The sequence below is a fragment of the Acanthochromis polyacanthus genome, chromosome 16, assembly GCF_021347895.1.
Source record: "Acanthochromis polyacanthus isolate Apoly-LR-REF ecotype Palm Island chromosome 16, KAUST_Apoly_ChrSc, whole genome shotgun sequence".
Classification (NCBI taxonomy): Eukaryota; Metazoa; Chordata; class Actinopteri; family Pomacentridae; genus Acanthochromis; species Acanthochromis polyacanthus.
Genome location: NC_067128.1, coordinates 27,969,092 through 27,995,624, shown reverse-complemented (window position 1 = coordinate 27,995,624; position 26,533 = coordinate 27,969,092). Strand labels below are relative to the sequence as shown.

Sequence of the window (26,533 nt, the reverse complement as noted above, 5' to 3'; positions counted from 1 at the left end):
ATATGTATATTTTTATCATTCTCTTTTTTGTTCATATAGCTACATATCTATTTACAAAGTAAATTGTACATTTATATATGTAATGGCTCAATATAGAAAGACTTTTCCCGTTTTTAAAAAAAAAAAAAAATTCTGTATTAATAGCACGTGTTTTGACGTTGAAAGTAAACCACATGAAAATCGGTTGAGAAATGAGCAAATTATGATTTATTTTCAATGCTCATTTGAATGGCTGCCACACAGGCACGTAGCTTAGCCGGATGCTACAGTGCGCTAGCGTATTTAGTCTTCTATAGATATATAGAGATCTATCATAGATATATAGAGATCTATGATAGATCAAAAGTAGACACCAACTACTGCTGCTGATACTTGCACTGCCACTACAACTTGTAGTGCTATTACAAATGCTGATACTACTTCTACAACTCTAACAGTTATTTATACTACTACTGCTGCTGCTTGTACTTTTAATATTCCTGCTACTGCTTGTACAACTATACTACAGCTGCTATTAATCGTCTGGTATTTGGTTGTCAAGCTATTAGCTAGTGTTTTGCTAGTGGCTAACTAGTTAGCTCTCATAGACTGGAAGCTCTCAACAAGATTTAATAACGAAAAAAGAGCCAAAAACTATTCTCACCTATGAAGAGTCATTCCAGGTTTCCTTTTCTCAATCATACAATGTAGTGTGCAACTGTATGCAGCACAGTAAGAAGGCATTCTTGTTTCCGTTTTCACGCCGTCTACATCCACAGAATGCTCTGAAACTTTGTCCCCACTTTATTTGTATTCTTCTGTCAGGGCACTCATATATGCGTTCTGGATCTTGTCTGGTATCATTTATTTCATCAACTTCTATTAGTTTCAGTGAATATCCCAGTCTGCCATGACAATGAGTCCCAATGCACAACATCTTCACCTAAATACAATGTTTTTTAATGTTATCAGCTGTGTTTTTCCTGCTATGCCAAGCCAAAATGGCTGCAGTGAAGAAGCTGTCGGGACTCACGCAGACATATACGTGTAACAGGAGGATGTGTGCTTCAGCTGGCAGAGCAGAGTGAGACCTCGTCATGTATTCAGCCTCTCTGGTTCAGCTGACGCGTCAAAAATGATAGAGGAAAATGGCGGCCTCTAGTGTTGAAGAGGAGATACTGCAAGTGAACAAGATCAAATTTAACCAACAGAGATCAGTGTGAAACTTTTCCAGCTAATTTCTCACACTAAATCAGCAAATGGGGCATCATATATCTAAAAATGTTCTAATCTGCACAAGCCAGCTTCAAAATTATTGTTTCCTTTTGTAAACATATTTGAGGTACACATTTTTTTTAAAGAGGATATCTCTTTTAAATATTCCATAAATCATTTTTCACCATGTTTTTAGGAATAAAATATTCTACAAGTCAGGCTGTGAATCATACATGAACCTTCAGATTATATGTAGGAATAAAACTGGAAAGTTTGGTGCATTTAAGTGAGATTTCTGGCATAAATGGGCAAAAAATAAATTAAATATATGTGCTATATACATTAAAAGGTGAAAAATATGCACCTAAATGTGTATAAAGGAGGGCAAGAGAGTTACAAAAAAATGGCAGAAAAAGTCTAGGTCCAGGCATTCAGTTTAGATTTAGAAAGTAAAAGGCACTTATTTTAGGAAGCAGGAGACTTTAAAAATCACACCAACGTTTCTTGTCAAACCTACTTTGAGGGCCTGGACCTGGATTTTTTTTATGCCATTTTTCAAGTCACAATTCTTCTGCCCTCTTAAACGATTGTTCCTTTCCGTCAGTAAACGTGGTTTGAAGGACACCAACAGTGCTCTTGTCATTTGTCTAGTTAATCCCAACATGTATTTTAGATGTTTTCTCTCCTCTGGTTTGAAAGAAATCATGTTATAGAAACAAAATATAGCAAAACCTTAAAACTGACCAGCACATGATCTTGCCCACAAGGTCTGTGTCACCTGGAGCTATCACAATCATAATAATAATAATATATATATGAATGTACTATTTGATGAATTTTCTCTTTGGTAAACAAAAAAACCCTAATTAATATATGAGGTCATGATGAGGAGCAAGTTATTTCTTAACATAGTTGTACCATTTAAAGTTTTAAATGCCAACAGTTATGTGCATATAACCAGTTTTCTAAATTAAATACTCTAACTCAGGGGTCGGCAACCCGCGGCTCCGGAGCCGCATGCGGCTCTTTCAGCCCTCTGTCGTGGCTCCCTGTAACTTTGGAAAATACATTATTCTGCCTTTCAATGCATTTTAATAGAGTTTTATTGTGAAATTACCGCTCTTACTTTGACGTGTCACTCCACCGGATGTGCTGTGCCTGTGCATGAGAGCGCAAACAGAACACGGAGCTTCCGATTCCCACACGTTTCATGCCTTTTTTAACATTTTACTCCTGGAGAAGCAACGCCTGTAGTTTCACATCGTTTTGTACTCAAGAATGGCAAGCCTGTATATTAAAGCTCCACTCCAAGAAAGACACGTCTTTGAGTCAAAAGTACTCATGATAGGGTAATACACGTTACTCGCAAGAACACGGCTCGATGTCACATCCAAGCAGCAGGTCAGAGTCAGAGGAGTGTCGTCTTGGAAAAATAGGTCAGCGACTTACCGGAGAAAAGTTATTAGCTTAAGATAAATAGATTTTACAAGTTGAATAGACATTCGCAAAATATTGATTTCCAGCTAACATTATGTAACATATGAGGTCCAGGAGCAAAAATGACATTAACTAAGTAAGATACATATTAGTGGAAGGACACAATTAAAAATGGATCTATCTAATTAGAGGCTTTGTAATTAAGTAATCGCGACTGATTAACAAGGGCATAGAGGTAAGAAAAAAAACGATGTATGCAGCGTTGTCTTCATTTTAAATGCCAAAAGGATTTTGCGGCTCCCGGTGTTTTCTTTTCTGTGGGAAACGGGTCGAAATGGCTCTTTGAGTGTTAAAGGTTGCCGACCCCTGCTCTAACTGCACATATTGGAGGATGTCAGTGTATTTGTACACATGCATGTGGAACTACTTTAACTACAGTATTTAGGGCCAAGGAAACTTACACAAACCTAAATTTTGCATATACTTCATACTACTGTTCAAAAATTTGGTGTCACTTAGAAATATGTTTATTTTTGAAAGAAAATCTTTTTTAAATGAAGATAACATTAAATTAATCAGAAATGCAGTCCAGACATTGTTAATGTGATAAATGATTATTCTAGCTGGAAACAGCTTATTTTTCATGGAATACCTACATGGGGTAGAGAGGAACATTTCCAGCAACCATCACTCCTGTGTTCTAATGCTACATTGTGTTAGCTGGTGGTGTTAAAGGCTAATTGATGATTAGAAAACCCTTGTGCAGTTACAGTGGGTACGGAAAGTATTCAGACCCCTTGAAATTTTTCACTCTGTGTCATTGCAGCCATTTGCCAAAATCAAAAAAGTTCATTTTATTTCTCATTAATGTACACTCAGCACCCCATCTTGACAGAAAAAAACAGAAATGTAGAAATTTTTGCAATTGTATTAAAAAAGAAAAACTAAAATATCACATGGTCATAAGTATTCAGACCCTTTGCAGCAACATTCATATTTAACTCACTTGCTGTCCATTTCTTCTGATCCTCCTCGAGATGGTTCTGCTTCTTTATTGGAGTCCAGCTGTGTTTAATTAAACTGATTGGACTTGATTAGGAAAGGCACACACCTGTCTATATAAGACCTTACAGCTCACAGTGCATGTCAGAGCAAATGAGAATCATGAGGTCGAAGGAACTGCCCAAGGAGCTCAGAGACAGAATTGTGGCAAGGCACAGATCTGGCCAAGGTTACAAAAGAATTTCTGCAGCACTCAAGGTTCCTAAGAGCACAGTGGCCTCCATAATCCTCAAATGGAAGAAGTTTGGGACTACCACAACTCTTCCTAGACCTGGCCGTCCAGCCAAACTGAGCAATGGTGGGAGAAGAGCCTTGGTGAGAGAGGTAAAGAAGAACCCAAAGATCACTGTGGCTGAGCTCCAGAGATGCAGTCGGGAGATAGGAGAAAGTTCCACAAAGTCAACTATCACTGCAGCCCTCCACCAGTCGGGGCTTTATGGCAGAGTGGCCCGACGGAAGCCTCTCCTCAGTGGAAGAAATATGAAAGCCCACATAGAGTTTGCCAAAAAACACATGAAGGACTCCCAGACTATGAGAAATAAGATTCTCAGGTCTGATGAGACCAAGATTGAACTTTCTGGTGTTAATTCTAAGCGGTATGTGTGGAGAAAACCAGGCACTGCTCATCACCTGCCCAATACAATCCCTACAGTGAAACATGGTGGTGGGAGCATCATGTTGTGGGGGTGTTTTTCAGCTGCAGGGACAGGATGACTGGTTGTAATTAGAGGAAGGATGAATGCGGCCAAGTACAGAGATATCCTGGAGGAAAACCTCTTCCAGAGTGCTCAGGACCTCAGATAGGGCCGAAGGTTCACCTTTCAACAGGACAATGACCCTAAGCACACAGCTAAAATAACAAAGGAGTGGCTTCAGAACAACTCTGTGACCGTTCTTGACTGGCCCAGCCAGAGCCCTGACCTAAACCCAATTGAGCATCTCTGGAGAGACCTCAAAATGGCTGTCCACCAACATTCACCATCCAACCTGACAGAACTGGAGAGGATCTGCAAGGAAGAATGGCAGAGGATCCCCAAATCCAGGTGTGAAAAACTTGTTGCATCATTCCCAAGAAGACTCATGGCTGTACTCGCTGAAAAGGGTGCTTCTGCTCAACACTGAGCACAGGGTCTGAATACTTATGACCATGGGATATTTTAGTTTTTCTTTTTTAATAAATTTGCAAAAATTTCTACATTTCTGTTTTTTCTGTCAAGGTTGGGTGCTGAGTGTACATTAATGAGAAATAAAATGAACTTTTTTGATTTTGGCAAATGGCTGCAATGACACAGAGAGTGAAAAATTTCAAGGGGTCTGAATACTTTCCGTAGCCACTGTATGTTGGCACGTGAATAAAAGTGTGAGTTTTCATGGAAAACATGAAACTGGGTGACCCCAAACTTCTGAACTGCAATGTAAATGTACAAAACAGGTATTTCATCTGTCAGTCAGTATAAAACAATTGTCAGCTCAAAATGACGCAGTCAAACTTTGCAGTATTTTGAGAATCTGTACTTGCTTAGCTCCGTTTTTCCACCATAAACCACAATCACTATATTGTTTGTCAGACTGCAAGTTTTCATATGTTTGTCAAAAAAGGAGATTTGGTGAACTTTGATGTCTTAGTTTAAGCAGATTATGCAACCATTTCTAACAAAAGCACATTGATTTAATTTGTAGAAAAGTGTCTGCTGAGTCAATATACGTAATCCTGAATATTTCACTTTCTTGGTGACCCTAAACAGGCCCCGTGCAGGGCTCTTGGACGTCCATGTTGAGGGGATTCATTACCTCCTGGGTTGCCACATACATTGAGAACATTTGTTCCTAAAGCTGACTCCCTCGTTCTGCAATTCCTCTGACTGCTAACAAATCCTTCTTTCTCCTCCAGCGAGATGGATAATCTACTGTAACCTGATAAAAGCATGTCAAATGCAGAGAGCACACAGCCGGGGAAGAATTTCTCCGAGAGATTAAATTTGGTCGTCTGCTCGGACAAATGTGGATGAGAAGAAGCAGCTCATTCATTCGTGGGAGACTGCGAGTAACTTAAATGTTTTTCTTCACTGCGTTTGGTTTGAGGTGTCGATTAAATGAAAAGGAGTCAAACCAGACGGATAAATCAGGAGAAAGTCACTTAAATTTTTCAACATCTTTTTTGCTTTTTGTTGTTTTTCTTTTGAAAATGTTGAAGTCTGATTGTGTTTACATACATTGCATATACTGTAGTTCGCCACACATCCTGCAGCAGAGAGGAAATACAGCAAAACTAATATTTAAGTAGAACACTTTTTGGGTTACTCAGGAGATATATGAATTACCAGTCACATGCAACTTTAAGCAAATGATATACATCAAAACTGAGCCTTTAGCGAACAGAAATTAAGACAAAAAATATGCAAAAAATATAGGCTGGAAGTAGCAAAGATGCACCAGATGCATCCATACACACAGATTTACTAAATAAAGTCAGTGGTCGGATCAGATGCTGAAACAATAACAGCAAATAAACAATGAAAAGTTATAAACATTGATGCAGATATTAAAGCGTCTGCGCACACTACCAAGAAAGAAAACACTTTGTGTGTAAACTCAGAGAAATGGATGTAAAGCTATCGTAAAATAAAAATAAATCAGGCATTTTCTTTGGTAAAATGTCTCTTTGGATTGCGCAGATCATTAAAAGAAGCAGGAGTCAAGCAAAAGCTAAATTAAATGAGCAAGTAAAAGCAACAAATTAGCATAAAAATACAGGTTTACAATCAAAATTCAGATTATCAGTTAAGGCTCTCACTGGTGAAAGGCAAGGAAAATAATCAAGAGAAGATGTAAACGAGGTACACTACCAGTCAAAAGTTTGGACACACTTTCTCATTCAAATAAATGAAAAAGTGTCCAAACTTTTGATTGGTAGTGCATAAATTCACTAACTTTTTGCATATAAAAAAAGGCACTTCTGGTTCAAGTGCTGTCTTTAAAGAGCAAAACTTTGGAGGCTAATTGGAGGCTAACAGTTTATTTCCATCTCTAGTTACGCTGCTGATGCGAGACGGAGGAGGCAGGACGTCCGACAGGGGGCAGACTTGGACTATCATCTGAGGTAGAGTGTTGCAGGTCTGCAGAGGGGAAAACCAGCGAACCACAGCAACTCTGTGACACTGCAGCTGTTTCCCAAAAGGTCTGAGTTTTCCCCAAAGGACCCTTCGGCGGCAACGAGTTCAGATGGATTAACGCAACTTCAGCTGGTTTCACTTATGTACGTTTTGGTCTTTAGGAAATGAGATTAAGGCCTCAGGCGAACTACAGCACGACATTCTCCAACAGAACTACGAAATAAATACAATATGAAAACATAAAACACCCTTTCTGCTGAAGGGCAACGAACTGGGCGCCAAATTAATGATCGACCGGACTTATCTGGCCTGATGGCGAATCATTAGTCAAACTCACGCCCACAGTTTCAAAGGAAGAGACTCTGAAATGATAAGATACTGTGTGCGCACTAAATACACTGGTGAGGGATAAACATATGCACCGGTATACTGTGTGTCTTTGGTCCATTTAGCAGGCCATCCATCCCAGCAGGTTGTTGCCATGGCGACAGCCGCTACATGACCCAGACCTCAATTGTTGTAAATACTAAAAGGCTTAAAAGACTGTTCTACTAAAGCTAGGACAAAGTAAATGTAGACGTCTTCAAAATCAGAAAAAACACATTTCAAATTAACTCTCACCCCTGTTTTACATAAAACACTGCTTCATGCCAGTAGAAGAAGTCTTAATATGTTCCTTCTGAATCAGTAGAAGTTTGGGGTACTTGTGCTGGTGAAGTGACATTTTCAAAAGAACAATATGACATTTTAAATAGCAGAGATTCAGTGCGATAACACTGAGTTTAGTGGTTCTGGAAGTCCTCTTTTGTTAACTTCAGACAGGCAGCAAGCAGCTTCCTCCTGTTTCCACTGTTGGTTCTAAGGCCTTGTCAACACTAACACAGATATTTTTCTTTATGATAGCGTTGCTTATTTAAACCGACAATTCCGTATGAATGAGCAACGCTATCGTATAGTAATGAACGACAAAATGAACCTAATCCAGATAGTTTTCGTCCCCCGTCAGTATTTAGTTCTGGTCTACATGTACATGAGCATTTTTTAAAATGTGTTTTTTCCTATTTTGTTCTCAATAAAATCTCCATCCACATGAAAACAAAAAAACACAACTAAAATACTGTCACGAAACAAAACAAGCACAATGTAACCCAAGCAAGAGAACCTATTGTTCTTTAATCTCCCTCTACTTCTAGTCATGGTTGTGTTGTTTCCATAGAGGTGCAGGACGTTACACTGCAGTGAAAAATTATTAACCCAGTTAGCAAAAATGTGACAGAAGCAAACGGTTGCGATGATTACATCAACAATACGTCAAACATCTGACAAGAACCTTCTGTCATTTTCTAGTTTCTGCAGATTTGAAGCTGCAGACACTTTAGCATGTTGCTTAATTGATGCAGCGATGTCAAGTTTAGCTGTAAACGTTGAATTGCTTGTGCTAAATCAGTTTGAGTGTCTAAGAAGCTGTGTGTCGAGGAAAATGTTAATTTTGCAAAATATCCACATTAGTGTAGACGAGGCCTGAACAAAGCTGATCAGCTCCCGTATCTTTACAGGACACAAATGCGAGTTAACAATCGTCTCAACAAACTGAGGATTTTCCAAAGAGTGTACTGACTTCTCTAAAAGGATATGAATGTGAACCAGTGAGGAGGTTTATCAGACGCACAGTTTGATTAAAAGCAGCCTCTTTGCATGAATCAGTCACGGTATCAGATCAACTCATGGTGGGGCCCCTCCCCGACCGTAAGAACAAATTAAGAGTACTTCAATAGTTGTGATGTTAAAAATACACGCTGTGGAGAATAAATTGAAATAATCAAAATCTAACGCAGGGACACGATGAGAACTTGATAATAACACTATTATTTCAGTTTATACTGAGTCTTCATGGTGCGTACAGAAGCGTGGCAAACCTGGAGTCCATCATGTTAAAGACTTCCTGTGTCCTGCCTTGATGATGGAGCTGCTTATCTTGAGCTGGTGGTTTGTAATTCATTGCGCTTCCAAGAGCTGTGTCCCTTAAACTGTCCGAGCACCTTTCACAGATCCCAGAGTGCCACGATAAAAACCCCAAATTTGTCAGGACACTTCTCTGAAGTGATAGTTGCTGAATGTCCCTTTAAAACACTATGAATAGATCAGTCCAGTATTTACAACTCTGGCATGCGTTAAGACTGACAGTAGAGTCCTATGTCAGTGCACACTGGAGTAAATAAAGATGGAGGGTTAAGGAATACTCTTTAGCAGACCAGTTGGCTCCTACACATGACTGGTCTTCTTTCTTGTATAAGCCAATATATGTTCTTTTAATGCCATATTTTTACATCTAAATCTATGTGGTAGTGTTGAAAACTGATTGTAAAGGATAATGATAGCCCACTCAGCCACCAAGTATGCCGGCTGATAGTGTGGTTTTTCGCTGAGACGCTGGCTAAAGACTGAATCTGCAGCTTTCACATTGCATTCATAGTAAGAACAGCATGCCTTCTTCCCCTTGTGACAAAAATGAAATGTGCAGTTTTCTTCATTTTCATTTTGAATCTCACGTTTGCCTGCTGTAAGATTAGTTCAGTCTGATGCATAGATCTTCAGGATCACATTCACGTTCAGCTGTACTTCAACTTATGACTGATATGTTTCATCACTTTGGCATTTTCTCCTACTGAAGGCAGCCGTTACAATCTTAACACACACACACACACTAACACACTCACACAGTATCTTAATACTGCCGGTCAGCAGCAGCCTCAGTCTGACTCCTTGTGTCTCTTTCTCAGTCTGCTCAGGAGGGAACTTAGAGGACAGACTCTCCAGTTTTGTTGTGTGATTCTTCCACAGCCTTCTCGCTCTCTATCATCTTCTGGGTGACGTCCTGTTCCGTCCTCTGGGTCTCCTTGTTCTCCATCCTCTTGCGTCTGGCCTCCACCCAGGGAATCAGACACAGCAGAGCCCCTCCGATGATCGGGGGAACACCAGCCAGGTAGAAGGCCACGTCGTAGCTGCCCAGCGTGTCCCTCAGGTAACCTGCAACCAGAAGAAACACATAAATGTTATTAGGACTCCGTTTGGTATATGGCTGATGTGACTACTCAACATAATGAGTAATGCTAATTTAAATTCTTTTAAACATAGAAACAGTTTGTTGAATTTTAAAGATTTTTCACTTCACTCTTAATTTCTGCACCATGACATCGGTCGTCTTTGCTCCTGTCATTGATTAGCAACTATCAGTGATACGGTTTTTGAAATCAAAAGTATTTTGATTGAATTTGAAGTTATTACAATTTCCATTGCATCTCGTATTTACATTAAACTTCTTCCACACATGAAGTCAGAATGTTCTTGACACTAGTGAGTTTTCAGAATGTTCATTTTTTTTAAATCACTCTTTCGTTGTTGCAAATGAACAGCAGAACCAATGCACTTACATGCCAAAAAAAAAGGAAATAAAGGAAAAATAGATGAAGAGATCCGGTGGTATTTATTACTGGTAGGTTAAAGTGAAATCAGACATTATGGTGTTTTATATATTCACCCTATTCAGTCCAGATCTGGTAAAACTTATCCTTTTTGCACTCTTAGGGTAAAGAACAACTGTTCCATAATGCAAACCTCATGTACAATCTCTCAGTGGTGGGTACTTCTACTTTTAACCATTTTCTTGTGATGCCGTCTTTAAGTGCTGTCAGTAATATACCATTATAATAATTTCATTCAGCTGTACAGTTTTAGACAGCTGATTTGGTCGAGTGAAAAGGTTTCTAAAGACCCGAGGCTTTGAAGGTGTAACTGACTACAAATCAGGTTGTGCAGAGATAATTTAATATCTGGTTGCTTCTCTCCTGCTCTCTGTGCTCACATGAACTGTATTTTAATAGGTTCCCGGTAAAGTTATTCTCAGCTAATTTTTGTTTGTTTGTTTGTTTCTACTGTCAGACAACAGAACAAGAATAAAATAAAGACTTAACACCACACGTGCACCAGCTGCTGTTCTGCACCACGAAACTACTGATTTTAACACCGTAAAGTCGTCTGTGCTGTGCTGTGAATTTAGCTCTATGTTTAGAAAATTCGACGTTACTATGAAAGTCAAAGAAAAGGAGTTATTTCAGCTGCTCTGTGCTTCTAAAATATCCAGTGTGTTCATGTTGCACTTTGTTTGTACAGACCTGACCTTTACACTTTGTTACGGGTTCAGCAGAAACTTGGATTCATTTTGAAGTGCAACTACTAACAGAAATAATAGGCCCTCTTATCTGATTATATAGATCATGTTGAGATTGCCAGTTTAACAGTACTGTAAAGCACTTTATTATTAAAAACCTTTGCATATTTCATACTGCGCTGTATTTTACAATGGCATACATCAAAATAAAATGACTTAAAAGAAAAGTTCACTCTTTTTTTTGCAGAAAAAATATTAGTTCAGTCCAGTAATCAAGTAATCAGTAAAGTACATATATTAATAGAAAAATTTTTAGTGGCAGCTCCTGTCAGTCAAAGTTAATTTAAACTCCGTCAGTGCAGCATGTAAACATCAGGAGAAACAGATGCTGTATGGCATTAAGGTCACAGCTTATCAGGTGTGGTTTGGCCTGAGGCTTTGACAATTACAAGCTGACCTTACTGAAGTCTGTGATTATCTTCAGGGTCACTCGTGTATCTATTCTTAGCTGATTCAGGGATGCTGATGATAACGACTTGGGCTGAGAAGCACTTTACTGAGCCTTCTGAGAGTGAACTGGTAGGTTTAATGGAAGTTGACAGCAGAGATGCTTCAGTTGAACTGATTTCAGTTAGAGTGAAACCAGGTTTACTGCCAGTTTCACACAGGCATGCGAGTTCTGACAGGTAAAGTTCACTGTTTAAAGCAGTGAGGCATCAGCAAATATCTTTACCTGTATTGAAAGCGTCATGAATCAAAAATGATTCAATTCCATCTGACAAAAACTGAATCTCACATAAAGTTGTCTCTATATTGATAATAATCATGATTGTATTTATATAGCAATTTGGTTGCCAGTAGAACAAAAAGTCAATAATAAAAATGCTAGAATTTAAAAGGTTAAATAGTTAACATTTAGGAAATGGCTATGCAATAAAAATGAGTCATAGCTGAGATGACATCCAGACAAAATCAATATGTCTGATGTCTAAATTAGCCAATCACAGCTGATCACTGACCTGCTGCACATTAATGTTGATTTACAATAATCAGCAAAATGAAATGCAGGACACATGGTCAATTTCCAGCAGAAGTGAATTTCAGTAGTAATGTGTTTATTTAGGCATGCAAACATTTCCAGAGAAAATCACTTGTTCAGCTGGAGAAAAGTTCAAGCTCCTAATCTGCAAGCATTTGCTAATAGAAGCTCCTTGAGCAACACACTGCTGTCTGTTACTGACTGTGACCTCTAACCTTCCTGCAGTTTAATAGTCAGCACTGTAGGTCTTTCTGAGAAAAAACAACTTCCTTTACTTTCGGGCAGGAAAAGCACATGAAGCTCACATGAGCAGCTCTCCATGTTACTGATCCTGATCATGGGAAACCTACGAATCTATGAGGCTTCCAAATCTGTTTAGTCACACATGTCACACTTAAAAAGTTCTCTTTCCTTGTGCATGTAATATGCAAGTGACTTTAATTGGAAACAACAATGAGTTTATTGTATGTTTCTAATTTACCCAGTGCAAATTCAGGACTGACACAGTGGCATAATAAACACTAGATGGGGCAAATGATAACAAAATGTCTGCGTGAAAAGGATTAGTCTCTTTTTTTAAATCTGTGGATAATTTAAGAGAATGCTGCATGAATGCTTTGTGTTTGGCTGCAAGAGCCAATATATCTACAGAATCAGATGGCAGAAATCAAAAGGCCTCTGAAGTTGTCATATTGTAAAAGTGCATCTTCAGTTTAACAAGACAATACCAGAGATGTGATACATAAACACAGAATATGTATTTATAATGCAGATTTACCATAAAATATGTACTGCTGTAAGATATTAGAGTCCTTTAATGGAAATCTTTTTTTTTCTTTAACATGTCCATGTGGTGCTTTTTCTATGCCAGATGACAGATCATGAACTAAATAAGTTGTCAACACCACAGCTGCGCATTTCCTCTGAAGCTGTAGGCCAGCAATGACAGCCTAAGGCGGGAAGAGATTATTTTTTAAAGGAAAAAACTTGTAGATATGAGCTTTTAAGAGTTTAATGAACAACTACAGAGGGCTTTAAAAAGTACGGGAAGACAGATTTTACTACAAAAAACGAGAGATGATTAAAAAAAGTAAAAATGATAAAATCAGGCAAGCGGTTATACCCAAAGAGCATGGGCACAAATTCTGTGTCACTTCTCTGCTCTCTTTCCCCACATTTCCTGTCTGTCTCTACTGATCTACTGCAAAGAAAGCAAAACTGATGACTTTGACAGTTGTGTCAGAGGTCAGGGTCAGTTACGTAACAGCATATCTGGAGCTGGGAAACAGCAAGCAGTTCAAGATGCCATAAAAGAGCTCCAAACAGACAAAACCGCCAGTTTTTATCCAATTTTGATATGGTCAGTAATCAGAATAATGTGAGCATTCATCACATATTAAGGGTCAGATTGAACATGAACAGAATATCTGGGTTATTCCTGCTTTACCTGCAATCGGGGGTCCCACAACCATGGGCACGGACATCAGGCCCAGCAAGAAGCCGATGGCCTGGGACACGTCGTTAGCCCCGACCAGCTCGAAGGCGATGGGAGCCATGATGCAGATGAAGCAGCCGTCGAACAGCCCCATAAGCAGGCAAACAGCGATCAGTCCGCCGAAGATGTCGCACAGAGGAATCATCATGGACATGAGGCCAATGATGAAGAAGGAAGTCACCTAGAAGGACGATTTTTTGTAAGTTTGATGATTTACAAATGTGTATGAAGTCAAAAGTTTTATGGGGTATCTGCATAACTTTTAAGATTAAATGTAATTATTTTAACCACAAAAATGTAAAGCCCAGAAAGAGGAAATGTGCATTAGGATTGGATAAGTGTTTCAGATGAGCCAAAATATTAATATGGATCCAATATCAAATGTAAAACCACATTTAAAACGAGCATAATTTCATAACTAAAATGTTTAATGGCATTGATCCATAGCAGTTTTTTTCCTAAAGTTACACATTTGTACATGTAAAGATTTTTAAATATTTATGTAGTATTTAATTTTTTAATCCAAAGTTAAAGATCTTTCATAATAACAAACGTCTTATTAAACATTATACACTGGCGTAAACATGTGACACTTTAGTGTGATCATCATATGATCATTTAAATGCTGTTTCAGAGAGTTTTAAGTGGTCAGAACTTCTGCTTTCATATGTCTGATTGTCTGACTCACCTGCAGGTAGACTTTTTTGACTCCGGGAATGTAGTCTGCTACTCGGCCGAAGATGAGTCGACCCACGCCTGATGTGATGCCGATGCACATGAGCAGAAGCTCTTTGTTGGTGTCCTTTCCAAAACGCTCCGTCACATGATTCATCTGTGGACATTAAATGAAACAGATGAGCACAATGGGCTCATTTTGAAGTTCATTTCACCCATAAAGTGCATAAATCATTCTCGGAGATTAAAGGGGTGAGAGTAGTGAACCATTACAATCCTGTGATCAATGTCAAAGCTCCTCACTTTGAACCCACCTAGGGATGTTAGGTGTTAAAGCAACTTCGACAATAGAGCCTTTAAATGTCAGAGACAACTGAACTTCAAAATTTAACTTGGAAACCGTGGAAGCTTTTTCTGGCACTCTGATAAATGGTATCCAGTGGCTAAGTGTAGTAGAAGCAGCACTAGTAGAAACAACATCTTCATAATCCAATGTAGAGTTTACAATCAATTCTATTAGTCTAAAAACTCTGTAGGAATTTTTGAAAGGGGTGTTTTAAGATTTTTAGAAAGGATAGGTTCATACAATCTGATATTTAACTATGTAAATTTAAATCTTTACTTCATCGATTAAACTTGTTTTGAGAGTGGATTGATGTAGCATTGTCAAAGGTCTGTGCTTCTTGCTTTATTAGAGAATAAGCTTTAATAAATGAAAGTGGTGTGGAGGCTATCAAAATGAGATCTGGAGAAGGATTTAGGTAGAGCTGCAGGAATAGAAGATGGCAATGTCAGAATAAAAGTGGACATTTTCTGTTTTAAGTAAATATTTGTTGTTAACCAAAGGGGACCTAATCTGGATCCTTGTGGGACACTAAAAGCATAAATAACAAAACAATTATTAACAGTTTCAAGCGCTTTGAAAAGGGTTAACAAGCAGTATAGTACAGTTTCTTTTAATTAAGCAATTTAATAATGCAACAATTGCAGTTTATTAGGAGGTTGTTCATCTCCAGATGCACACTGTTGTGAAAAAAGAAGGAAGTTTACTATTTGTGCTGAGGATGCATGGAATAGGTCTACATTCTGCATACTTCTGCTGAAATCTGGGTGTGGTCAAAAGTAATGTTCCTGGCAGTTTTGAGTCTAAACAAGTGGTTTTACAAAACTCCAGCTGTCCAAACAGAACGGTATCTCCCTGTTCTGAACTGTAGCAGCCATTTTTCAAGCAGGAGTTTGTTGCTGTTACCACATCACAGCCTGTTACTTATCAGCACCCTTATCCACCCTTGTCCATATTTCACCACTCCTCATTCGTCTTCTGCTGTTGCTGCCAGTAAATGCTAATTTACAGTTCTGACTTGGAGAAAAGCAGCTCAGATGTTCGTCTTCTAGATTTTTGTGGCAACATCCCCCCATCCCAGAGCATCAATCTGTGAGGCCCTGAGTTTGAGAGCTGAAAAGAAAAAAGGGGCTGCTTTGTGGAGCCCGGCCAACTATTTCCACCTCCAGGCAGGCAACAGCAGTACTGCTCAATGGGCTGTCTGTCTGCTGCCTCTACAACCCCAGTCATCACCCCCTATTCCATCTGCAGGACACATATCCATCACCAAAGACCTCTGGATGACTTATCGCCTTTCTAAGTAGTAACAACAACATGCTCTGTCCTCAGAAGTGTCCTGCTCAGAGAAACAGTGCTGCAGGCGTGACAACTGGAGGCTCAGTGTATTTGAGGATGCATGCGTCAGCAGAGTAACTGATGATAACGACACTGAATCCAGGCTGACCCCAGGGAGGAGATTCTTACCGAGAAGCCAGATGTGTCCCGTAATTCCCCCCGCTAAAGTTCTGTTTGAAAGGTTCACACGATAAACGTACCACTCCCACTTAGCTTTTCGCTGCCATTATTGGACATATAGAGATAAATGAATAAAGAACGTCATATTATAAATCACATTATTATTGAAACACATTCAATTTCCTGTACGTTAAGCCCCTATTATCTTTATTTAATACTCAATCCTGAGCAGTTTCTGGATGTTTTTTTGTTTCTGTCACATTTTTCTTCACTCTGAGCTAATTTTTTTTACAGCAATATGATGTCTTAAACCTTAATGGAAGCTGCAACCAGAAGTAGAGAACTCGTGTTGTGTCATGAGTTTTTTTTTGTGAAATTACAGAACTGAAATAACAGCTGGAATCAACATGTACAACATATTTCCACAGGCGTTACCTACAGATAGGCCATTTAACTAGGCTAATGTACATTTTTACAACCTCTATCTACTTCACGATTTTCCTCACAACTCTGCGCATAAACTACAGAGAGATACAATGAAAACAGCTCCCTCTTACCTGAACTCTATCATTCAGGTCTACACTCCCTCCCGCTCTCTATGCTCGGCCAACAAAAGGCGCTTGATCCAACCATAACAACATTGCTGGTTGATAGCTAGACTCTTCTCTTCTGTAGTTCCCCGTTGATGGAATGAGTTACCCAACTCTGTTCGTTCTGCGGAGTCTGTCTCTCTTAAAGCAAAAACTAAAAACCCAGCTCTTTACTGAACATCTTTGCATTTGATTGACTACTGGAGAAAAATATTACTAAAAAAATCCTATAACTTCTGCACTGCCTGTAGACATCACGGTCCTATTATCACACTTGAACTTGGTTTATGGCTCTTATTCATGTTGTTTTCTCCTGACTAGATCCTTGCTTGTATTGTATCTACTTTCAGATGTATGTCTCTTTGGATAAAAGTGTCTGCTACATAACATTATAGAATTGTAGATATTTCACCTTGCTAAATGAATTTTCCAGCAATTGTTTATCTGTGTATTTTTGAGCCATGCTGTACTGATTTTATTGATCAATTATTAGTCATTTTGCTTTCAATCTCTCTCATCATGTTCTCTCTACTCTGAGTAAACACCGCCTGCAGTTCACCTGAAAAGTTTCAGAATGTTTTTACAGAGTTTCTGACTGATAAATATTGTAATTTTGATCATTTTTTCAAAAGATGACATGCCCTGTCAAATCCACCCATAAGTATTGAGGTTCACAAGGTTAACAATTTACCACTAAGACTTTGTCCAATTGTATTTATTACTTCACGTTAGCCTTACTTTCTAAATCCAGAAAGAGATGGATGGTTCTTCATGTGTAACGCTGTGGTGTAGTCTGTGGATTGTGTAACTTTGGCATAAGATAACACAGCAAAAATTTAAGAAATGACTAAGCACAGAAAACAATGAAAAACATCACATTATCTACCATCCCACAATGACACCTGTGAGTTCAGCTACATTTATCAGACAGACAGCTTCTCTTCTGTGATGTCACACTGTTAGATCACTGGACAGATATGAGGAGGAAATCTATAAAACATAATCCCTCGGTCACAGTGATCACCTTGGTAGCTGTTACTGGATGTTTAAGGCTGATACAAGAAGGCGTTTCCTCTCTATCTCATTCACACACTGCATCAGTTATGTCTGTTATGTATTCGAGTCTTCTTGCTCGGTTGCAGGATGGTGCTGTGTCATGTTTTTACTTTTTAATTAAACTGGATGGTTATAAACATGAAGCAGGGCCTACACCAACCTCGCCCAACCTGTATCATGCTACTGTTTATCATGGAGCTTTGGCATGTAAACGCAGACTGATCAATGGTTGCTGACAGTAAGTCTTTCGCTGGTTCTACTGCACCCTCATATCTCTGTACACTGACAAAGATGATAACACATGAAGCGATTTATCCACCAATCCCCTGAGCGATGGGCAAAAATGTGTGATTGCAAATTGCACACAAATATTTACCCAAGATAAAAGGCAATTCCATTTAAACTAAATGATTGATTGCAAACTATGGCTTATCAGACCTGCATTAAAGAAAACCAAAGATTGCAGCAGGATGTTTACTTTTAGGAAAAGTGTATGCATTATTGATCATGTTTTCAGGGACACAAGCTCATGTGATGTAACTCTCAGCCTGGCAGGTAGCCTGCTGGGATAGAACAGCAATACCCCACAAAATAAACAAACAAGTTCAACTTCAACTTCTAACAACAATCTAACCTGCGCACGAATGCTACACACGTGGACAAAATTGTTGGTACCCCTCAGTTAAAGAAGGAAAAACCCACAATTCTCACTGAAATCACTTGAAACTCACAAAAGTAACAATAAATAAAAATTTATTGAAAATTAAATAATCAAAAACAGCCATTACTTTTGAATTGTTGATTAACATAATTATTTAAAAAAACAAACTATTGAAACAGGCCTGGACAAAAATGATGGTACCTCTATAAAAGATTGAAAACTATTTGACCAGAGTGACATGATTAACTCAGGTGTGTCATTTAATTGACATCACAGGTGTTTCCAAACTCATAATCAGTCAGTCTGCCTATTTAAAGGGAGACAAGTCGTCACCCTGCTGTTTGGTGAAAAGGTGTGTACCACACTGAACATGGACAACAGAAAGCGAAGGAGAGAATTGTCCCAGGACATCCGAAAAAAAATTATAGACAAACATCTTAAAGGTAAAGGCTATAAGACCATCTCTAAACAGCTTGAAGTTCCTGTGACAACAGTGGCTCATATTATTCAGAAGTTCAAGACCCACGGGACAGTAGCCAACCTCCCTGGACGTGGCCGCAAGAGGAAAATTGATGACAAATTGAAGAGACGGATCGTTGGAATTGTATCCAAAGAGCCCAGAGCAACCTCCAAAGAAATTAAAGGTGAACTCCAAGGCCAAGGTACATCAGTGTCAGATCGCACCATTCGTCGTTGTTTGAGCCAAAGTGGACTTCATGGGAGACGACCAAGGAGGACACCACTGCTGAAAAAAACTCATAAAAAAGCGAGACTGGAATTTGCAAAAATGCATGTTGACAAGCCACAAAGCTTCTGGGAGAATGTCCTTTGGACAGATGAGACCAAACTGGAGCTTTTTGGTAAGGCACATCAACTCTATGTTCATAGACTCAAAAACCAAGCATACAAAGAAAAGAACACTGTCCCTACGGTGAAACATGGAGGAGGCTCAGTAATGTTTTGGGGCTGCTTTGCTGCATCTGGCACAGGGTGTCTTGAAAGTGTGCAAGGTACGATGAAATCTGAAGACTATCAAGGCATTCTGGAGAGAAATGTGCTGCCTAGTGTCAGAAAGCTTGGTCTCAGTGGCAGGTCATGGGTCTTCCAACAGGACAACGATCCAAAACACACAGCCAAAAACACCCAAGAATGGCTGAGAGAAAAGCGTTGGACTATTCTAAAGTGGCCTTCTATGAGCCCAGATCTGAATCCCATTGAACATATGTGGAAGGAGCTGAAACATGCCATTTGGAGAAGACACCCATCAAACCTGAGACAACTGGAGCTGTTTGCTCATGAGGAGTGGGCCAAAATACCTGTTGACAGCTGCAGAACGCTAATTGACAAATACAGAAATCGTTTAATTGCAGTGATTGCCTCAAAAGGTTGTGCAACAAAATATTAAGTTATGGGTACCATCATTTTTGTCCAGCCCTATTTCATTAGTTTGTTTTTTAAAATAATTATGTTAATCAACAATTCAAAAGTGATGGCTGATTTTGATTATTTAATTTTCAATAAATTTTTATTTATTGTTACTTTTGTGAGTTTCAAGTGATTTCAGTGAGAATTGTGGGTTTTTCCTTCTTTAACTGAGGGGTACCAACAATTTTGTCCACGTGTGTAAGTCCAGTCACTTCCTATATTTCCCTTAATGCCTTTGACCTACCACCTGCAACCTTCTGCTTCTAGCATGATTAACTGATTAATTTAAGGTTGGAAGGTGAGTAGCAACATACACTCAACAAAAATGTAAATGCAACACGTTTGTTTTTGATCCCATTTTTTATGAGATGAACTCAAAGATCTAAAACTTTTTCCACATACACAATATCACCATTTCTCTCAAATATTGTTCACAAATCTGTCTAAATCTGTGATAGTGAGCACTTCTCCTTTGCTGAGATAATCTATCCCACCTCACAGGTATGCCATATCAAGATGCTGATGGCCTTTTATTATTAAGTCTACTGGAGCTACTAATACTATTTTCCAGGCCTCTATTGGCCAACAAGCTTTAGGTTTAGGGTTACATGACCATGTGTCTTTTGACTCTCAACAGCAATTCAGTTGTGCTTTGTTCAAGCGAAGAAAGATTTTTTTGACAATGAAGGAGGAAAAACTGGTTTTAAAATTATCTGTCTAAGTTTGAACTAGACCTTAGTCTTTCAGTGGGATTTTTTTTCTTCCTCAGCATTCAGTTTCACTTCTCAAGCACAGGTGTAATTAATAACATTAATGACCGCTGAATTCCATTGAAGCGTGACCGATCTGAAGTTATTAGTAACACCTGTGCTGCTTCTTCTGTAGCACGTCAAATTGTGTGCTGTGGAAAAAGTTATAGTTGCTGGAATGAAGCTGGCATGCTGCATGCAGAGAACTAAAGAGTAACAAGCTAACACAATAAATTACAAAATACATCCCAATAATTGGACTGCACTCTTAAACTCTGTTGTAACAGTGTTCTAGGGAGGATTTCCCTCTCAGAGCCCCACTCTGCACTAACCAGCTTCTCCTCTTGGCTGTTTAATGGTCATTAAACATCCAGCCCTCCTCCAGCCCACACACCACAGCCCTGTGGGTGCTCCTCATTAAACACACTGGAACTGGCTTATTTTAAAAGCAGACACAGCTTCAGAAAGAAAAGTCGATTTTGTATGCTGCCAACGGGAATCCATGATGATTCAGATGTACTGACTCAGCAAAATGCATTATCTGTTTAAATGATCTGATCAAACTTTCAAATGTGCTGTTTCTAAGTTTGTGGGTAATTTTGCAAGAGCACACATTCAAATTCCTTCGCCTTTCTGTTCTTAGTAATATAACGACAGTTTTTATCAATCCGTTTGTAGAGCAAACACAGCCATACGTGACTTTTCTCAAATCAACCTAATGTGGAAAAGTGTGTGCGTGCCCTAAATTGGACTTTACCCTTTTACAGTCCTCAGATATGTGCAGCAATGATTTGGTAAGAGAAAAAACAGACATGGAGCTGTGGCAGTGTCCCTCCGAAAAGCTGTGTGCAGCATTTTGTTCAGGGACACACACTCATATACACACACCAGAGCAGAACCAGACAGAGAAGTATGGAGGAGTTTTGGGCCTGATAAGACTCCCTTCCTGAAACGCTCAACAATGTGCTGTTTGACGTATGTTTTTTCCTTCTTCCAATGCGGTGTCACAAGGCTGGAGCTCAGTTTTAAGAGCAGGGAGGGGAGCACTTTGTCTGGGGAAGCACGGGTGCTGGGAGCTTGAAGGCCAAGGGTGGTGGTGAGGCTGCAGCCGGGCCCCTGCGGTGACCCAGTCTGAGTAGCAGACACAGGAGAAGTGTTGGGAAAACACAGGCTGGGATCCCCGGGATAGGCTCCAATAACAGAGTCACCATGTCCAAATAAACAGTCACCTCCTGAGTCTGTCCAACACATCCAGCCTCTCTCCTCTGCAGCCCTCCCAAGAAGATGTTTTCTCCAAAGTCATAGTTTCCCATCTTAAAGTTGAAATAAAAACTGATTCAGGGAAAGCAATACCTGTTTACAGAACTGTCTTGACTGAAATAAGATCTACAGATTGAGTCTTCCTGTCATATCTGGCTACATTCACCAGGACCACACAGTTGAGGTATCTCACGCGGACACGTGATGCTGTGGAGCAATCAGGAAGCTGCTGTGATGTACATTTTGAACGCTGATCACAAGAGTCTCCCCTTTTTTAGCTCCAGGGTTTTAAGTGTCTTGATATAAAACATTCTGACAAACATCTCGTGAGCGTAAATGTTTACAGGGCCAGGCTACCCAAACTACAAGCTACTACAGCTGCCGCTTGACGTATCTAACAGTGCAGAATGATTTTATTTAATCATCTGCGGCCACATTTCTGTCAAAGTCTTTTGAGGCAAGTCTCACAACTAGGCAGACATCTTGGTAACACCCTTGGATAAGTTTGTTGGGTAACAAGACCAGGCCCTTATTAATGATTAAGGAGAGAGTCATAACCGCAAATTTGAAAGACTAATGTTTGAAAAGCGTGTTTCCCCTCTGGTTATACTTTGACTACTTATGCTCACAGTTTTCTAACACCTCACCTCCATGAGTGCAAAAACATGATTGGCTGGTTGTTTCCTGGTATGGGAACTTGTCGTTCAGTATAGCCTTCTTTAACCCTTGCCTCAGGTTAAATCAGGACCAGCTCTCCGTTTAAAGGGTTAGATTCTATCTGCCTATTAGTATTCCACCTAACAGGTTTCAGCAGAATAATTAAGCTGGTGTCGAGGAATACTCGCCTAGGTCCTAACTGTCTTCTTCCAAACGTCTTACCCCTCTTACTCCCATAAATACTCTCTTACTAAGCAGCCCTCCTAAGTAGTAGAATTGATTTATTGAACACGTTTGTTAACGACAGCTTTCCTCTTAAAACTGTGGCACTTGTTGATATTCCTAGGTTCGTTTTAGAGGTTTGGAAAACTAACCTCAGGGGTAATGTTTAAATAACTAGTTGGATTAAAGTAACCTTTAAGAACCATTAGATTTAATGCACACAATCAACTTAACTTTTTACCACTTTGCAGAATAGGTGAATCATAATCATTTCATTAGACTTCTCTTTAAATGCAATATAGCGTTTTATTAAGCAAGTTTTAGCAAGGGCACAGCATCAATTCATGATTAAACAATTTAATTATTTCTGATTATTTCAAACTAAACTAAACTAAGCTGAGCGTACCTAAGAATCTTCTCTAATTAGTAAATTTAGGAGAGAGAGCGGACAGCCAGGCCTTAGCTGCCACGCCCGGTCTTGACCTGCGTCTAGTTGAACTCCTCCGTGGACCAGCAGACTCGGTACGAAGTCTTCTTTGTGGGCAGAGGGTGTTCTTCATAGGCAGGGGGAGTGGAGAGGTCCCGATAGCCAATCGTTGGTCTGGCAGTTATCTTTAGTAGCAGCTGGAACACAAGTGCGGGCGTCTCAGCTGTCTTCTCAGTCGGATGGTGGTGGTGGAAAGCCCCCGTCTCATCAGGCTGTGGTGGGTCACTGGGTCCTCCAGCCCCTGGAGTGGAGCAGCCCTCTGCTGCTGCCTCCTGTGCCTCTCTGGATGCCATGGGTGCTTGCCTCTCTTCATCTCTTTGGACAACTGTAGACCTCTCAGGACTCTCCTTTCAGCAGAGTGTGGTCTTCGCTTGTTGAACAAAGTCAGAAAAAGACTTTGCCTCCAACGATGTTCTCAGCGATCTCTGGAGCCTAAGTCCCGCGTTGTCTTCACGTCTCTTGGGCAAAAGGGTCCGGTGTCGACTCTTCAGAACTTTGGCGATGCTCTCCGGCAGCTCCGGCGAGCAGCATCTCTCCCCTCCGGGGGAGAACTCCGAATTCAGTGTCTGTGTCTCTGGGTTTTATACCCTAGCTCGGCTTCAGCTCAGCACATACACATTTTCACACACAATTCTAACTAATAGGTACGCCCAGGTAATTAATTCATAGGTTTAAGACACAACCTTCTTCCTATCACGCATACATCATTCTTTCCATCTTTTCTGTTAACACATCCACTTGTTACACACACTTCAGTTGTCATGACAATGTAGGCCTGAGCCCATCCTGTCAGCCTGTGGAAACTCCAAGTTCCTCATTTCTGAGGAGACTTCTGCTTTTCCCATCCTGTCTGCACACAGCTCAGAACAGCACAGATTACTTCCATTCAAAACTCACTTAGTTACACTGAATCACTTCTTTAAATCATTTTTCTTAGCATGATCAAATAACTTATTTTAAATCATTCTCTTCTATAGCAATCATCATTTCCAGAATATATATCAGCCTATTAAAATCATTCTTGCATCAAGCATAAGCATAATCATGTGGTTAACTTATATAGTTTCTCATTTTAACTTTTCATTGGTTTGCTTAAAGCTTTTATTTAGGTGGTGGTTGCTCCTGGGATCTCAAATAACTAGGCCCCACTTGACACCCTCTCCTTGAGATCACAGGTAGCTAACACCAGGTCATTTTAAAAGATACTCATCATCCTCTGGAGCAGACAGGTTAACCACATCACCCAGCTGCGTCCATGCATCGTCTTCAGTGGTGACGGTCACTTCCCCCACGATCTGCAACAGTTCAGATGTGTCCTCACAGCCGCCGATGACTTGCATCTCTTTTTCCATCATCTGACAGGATTCTGTTTTCAGCATCATCCAGTTTCTTCAGGGCTCTGCCTGCCCAGAGCCTCGTTGTATTTCCACATAGTAACCACCCCTTTAACGTTGGCTACTCCGACGAAGGGTGGTAAGCCTTGTGTGCTCGTAGCCATGGTTTCTGGTTCCTGGTTTTCCTTAATCTGGAACTGGCTCTAGCTGCTCCACTTCTTGGATTCCTCTTCTTTCAAGCAAAACTGTATTGCTATCTAAAACTTCCTTTATTATGTCAGGCTTCTCGTATTTAGCTCTTCTTAGCATGCCAACCACACTGTAGCTGTTAGCTTTCTTTACTGGTTTAGTAACCATATGGAATGACATAGAGTCCACCAGCACTAAAAGGTATTTCTCACCTCTTCTCCCTGCAACCCCCATTGGGCCTGCTACGTCCATGCAGATAGAACCCCAGGGAATAGTGCTCCGGATGGTGAGCCCGTCTACTCTTCGCCCTCGGCATCCTGCGTTGTATCGACCACATACTTCACAGGCCCTCGGCACTTGTCGTATACGGCACTCTGGAATCCAGAGTTGCAGCTTCTCCAGCTCCCTACGGGTAGGTAGTGTGCTCACATGGCCAAGCGCTTCATGTACGGCCCGCACCACTTCTTCCACGTACTTCTCTGGGACAATTTTTCTTTTAGGGGTTTGGTCCCATTCCTCGATCCCGACAGCAATTCTTCTCTTCTGGACGAAACGATCTATCTCGTCGTTTCCCAATCAGTGAGCCCCCCAATCTCGTCTGGACTCTCTGGTGCTTCAATTACTCATTTCCTTAGTGACAGCTGCCATCCTCTACAGCCGCTTCTCTGCCTCTGCAGCCGGGGTGCCTGCAGCTGATGTGGCCAACTCTATTTTTGGCCTTACTTCCTCATCTGCGTCTGAGCTCTCGCCCTGCGATGCAGCATGTCCTGTAACTCTCATTTCCTCATCTGTGTCTCTTGCAGACAGTTGCTCCATCCCTCTCCTACCAGTACAATCTGGATCTGGTACACCGGAGTGGAACCTGGGTGAAGCTTCTTCGAAGCGGACTCTCTTACCACTTCACTGATCGTTGTTTCCCCGGGCACTGGGGTTTTGGAGGATGAATCTTCTTCCTCTGATTCATCGGAGCCTCTGACTTTCGCGTCTTCTTGAACTGGCTCTTTTTCTTTGGCAGGGACGAGTACATCTTTCTCTGGCTGGCTCTCAGCCATCGTCTTTGTCGTCTCGAGTTGTCTGCTTCCTCAAAACCTCTCGTAGGACCGTTGAGCAGGGATGAGTGCAGACTCTGTCTGGCTGCTCCGCGGTGCCTCTTTTCTGGGGTGCGCTGGCCCAAGGTCACTGCGGCTTCTTCTAGCCTGCGGTTCTCACTGTACCTCCCGTCAGGCGTGATGATCCCGTGTCGTACGTCGGCTGATCACCCGTGCTGTGGATCCTCGGTCAGAAGGTCTCGTCCTTCTCCTTCCCCAATCTCCGCAGCTGTGGACCCTCGGTCAGAAGAGATTCACCCTCTCTTCCCCAGTTTCCACTGGAAGGCTCTGGCGGTTGATTCTAGGTGTCGGTCTGGACCCTCAGAATATTCTTTTGGACACTTTTCTTTTAGTCGTAGTCAAGCCAGGGACGCCATGTCGGTCAGTATCATCTGACAGGAGTCCCTTTTTAGCGTCTGTCTTAGTCGAGCCCTGCCCACCCAGGGACGCCATGTCGTTCAGTATAGCCTTCTTTAACCCTTGCCTCAGGTTAAATCAGGACCAGCTCTCCGTTTAAAGGGTTAGATTCTATCTGCCTATTAGTATTCCACCTAACAGGTTTCAGCAGAATAATTAAGCTGGTGTCGAGGAATACTCGCCTAGGTCCTAACTGTCTTCTTCCAAACGTCTTACCCCTCTTACTCCCATAAATACTCTCTTACTAAGCAGCCCTCCTAAGTAGTAGAATTGATTTATTGAACACGTTTGTTAACGACAGCTTTCCTCTTAAAACTGTGGCACTTGTTGATATTCCTAGGTTCGTTTTAGAGGTTTGGAAAACTAACCTCAGGGGTAATGTTTAAATAACTAGTTGGATTAAAGTAACCTTTAAGA

General features: G+C 40.5%; 1 protein-coding gene across 1 annotated transcript in view; it reads right to left on the bottom strand.

Moving 5' to 3' along the window:
- Positions 1–8,651: 8,651 nt before the first annotated feature.
- The window catches only part of slc16a10 (solute carrier family 16 member 10), a 56,210-nt gene continuing 38,328 nt past the window's right edge, over positions 8,652–26,533 (bottom strand). Inside the window, 3 exon segments of the mRNA XM_022216428.2 lie at positions 8,652–9,833; positions 13,461–13,689; positions 14,197–14,340. Of these exon segments, the coding sequence (XP_022072120.2) occupies positions 9,604–9,833; positions 13,461–13,689; positions 14,197–14,340 (603 nt within the window). The 3' untranslated portion in view covers positions 8,652–9,603.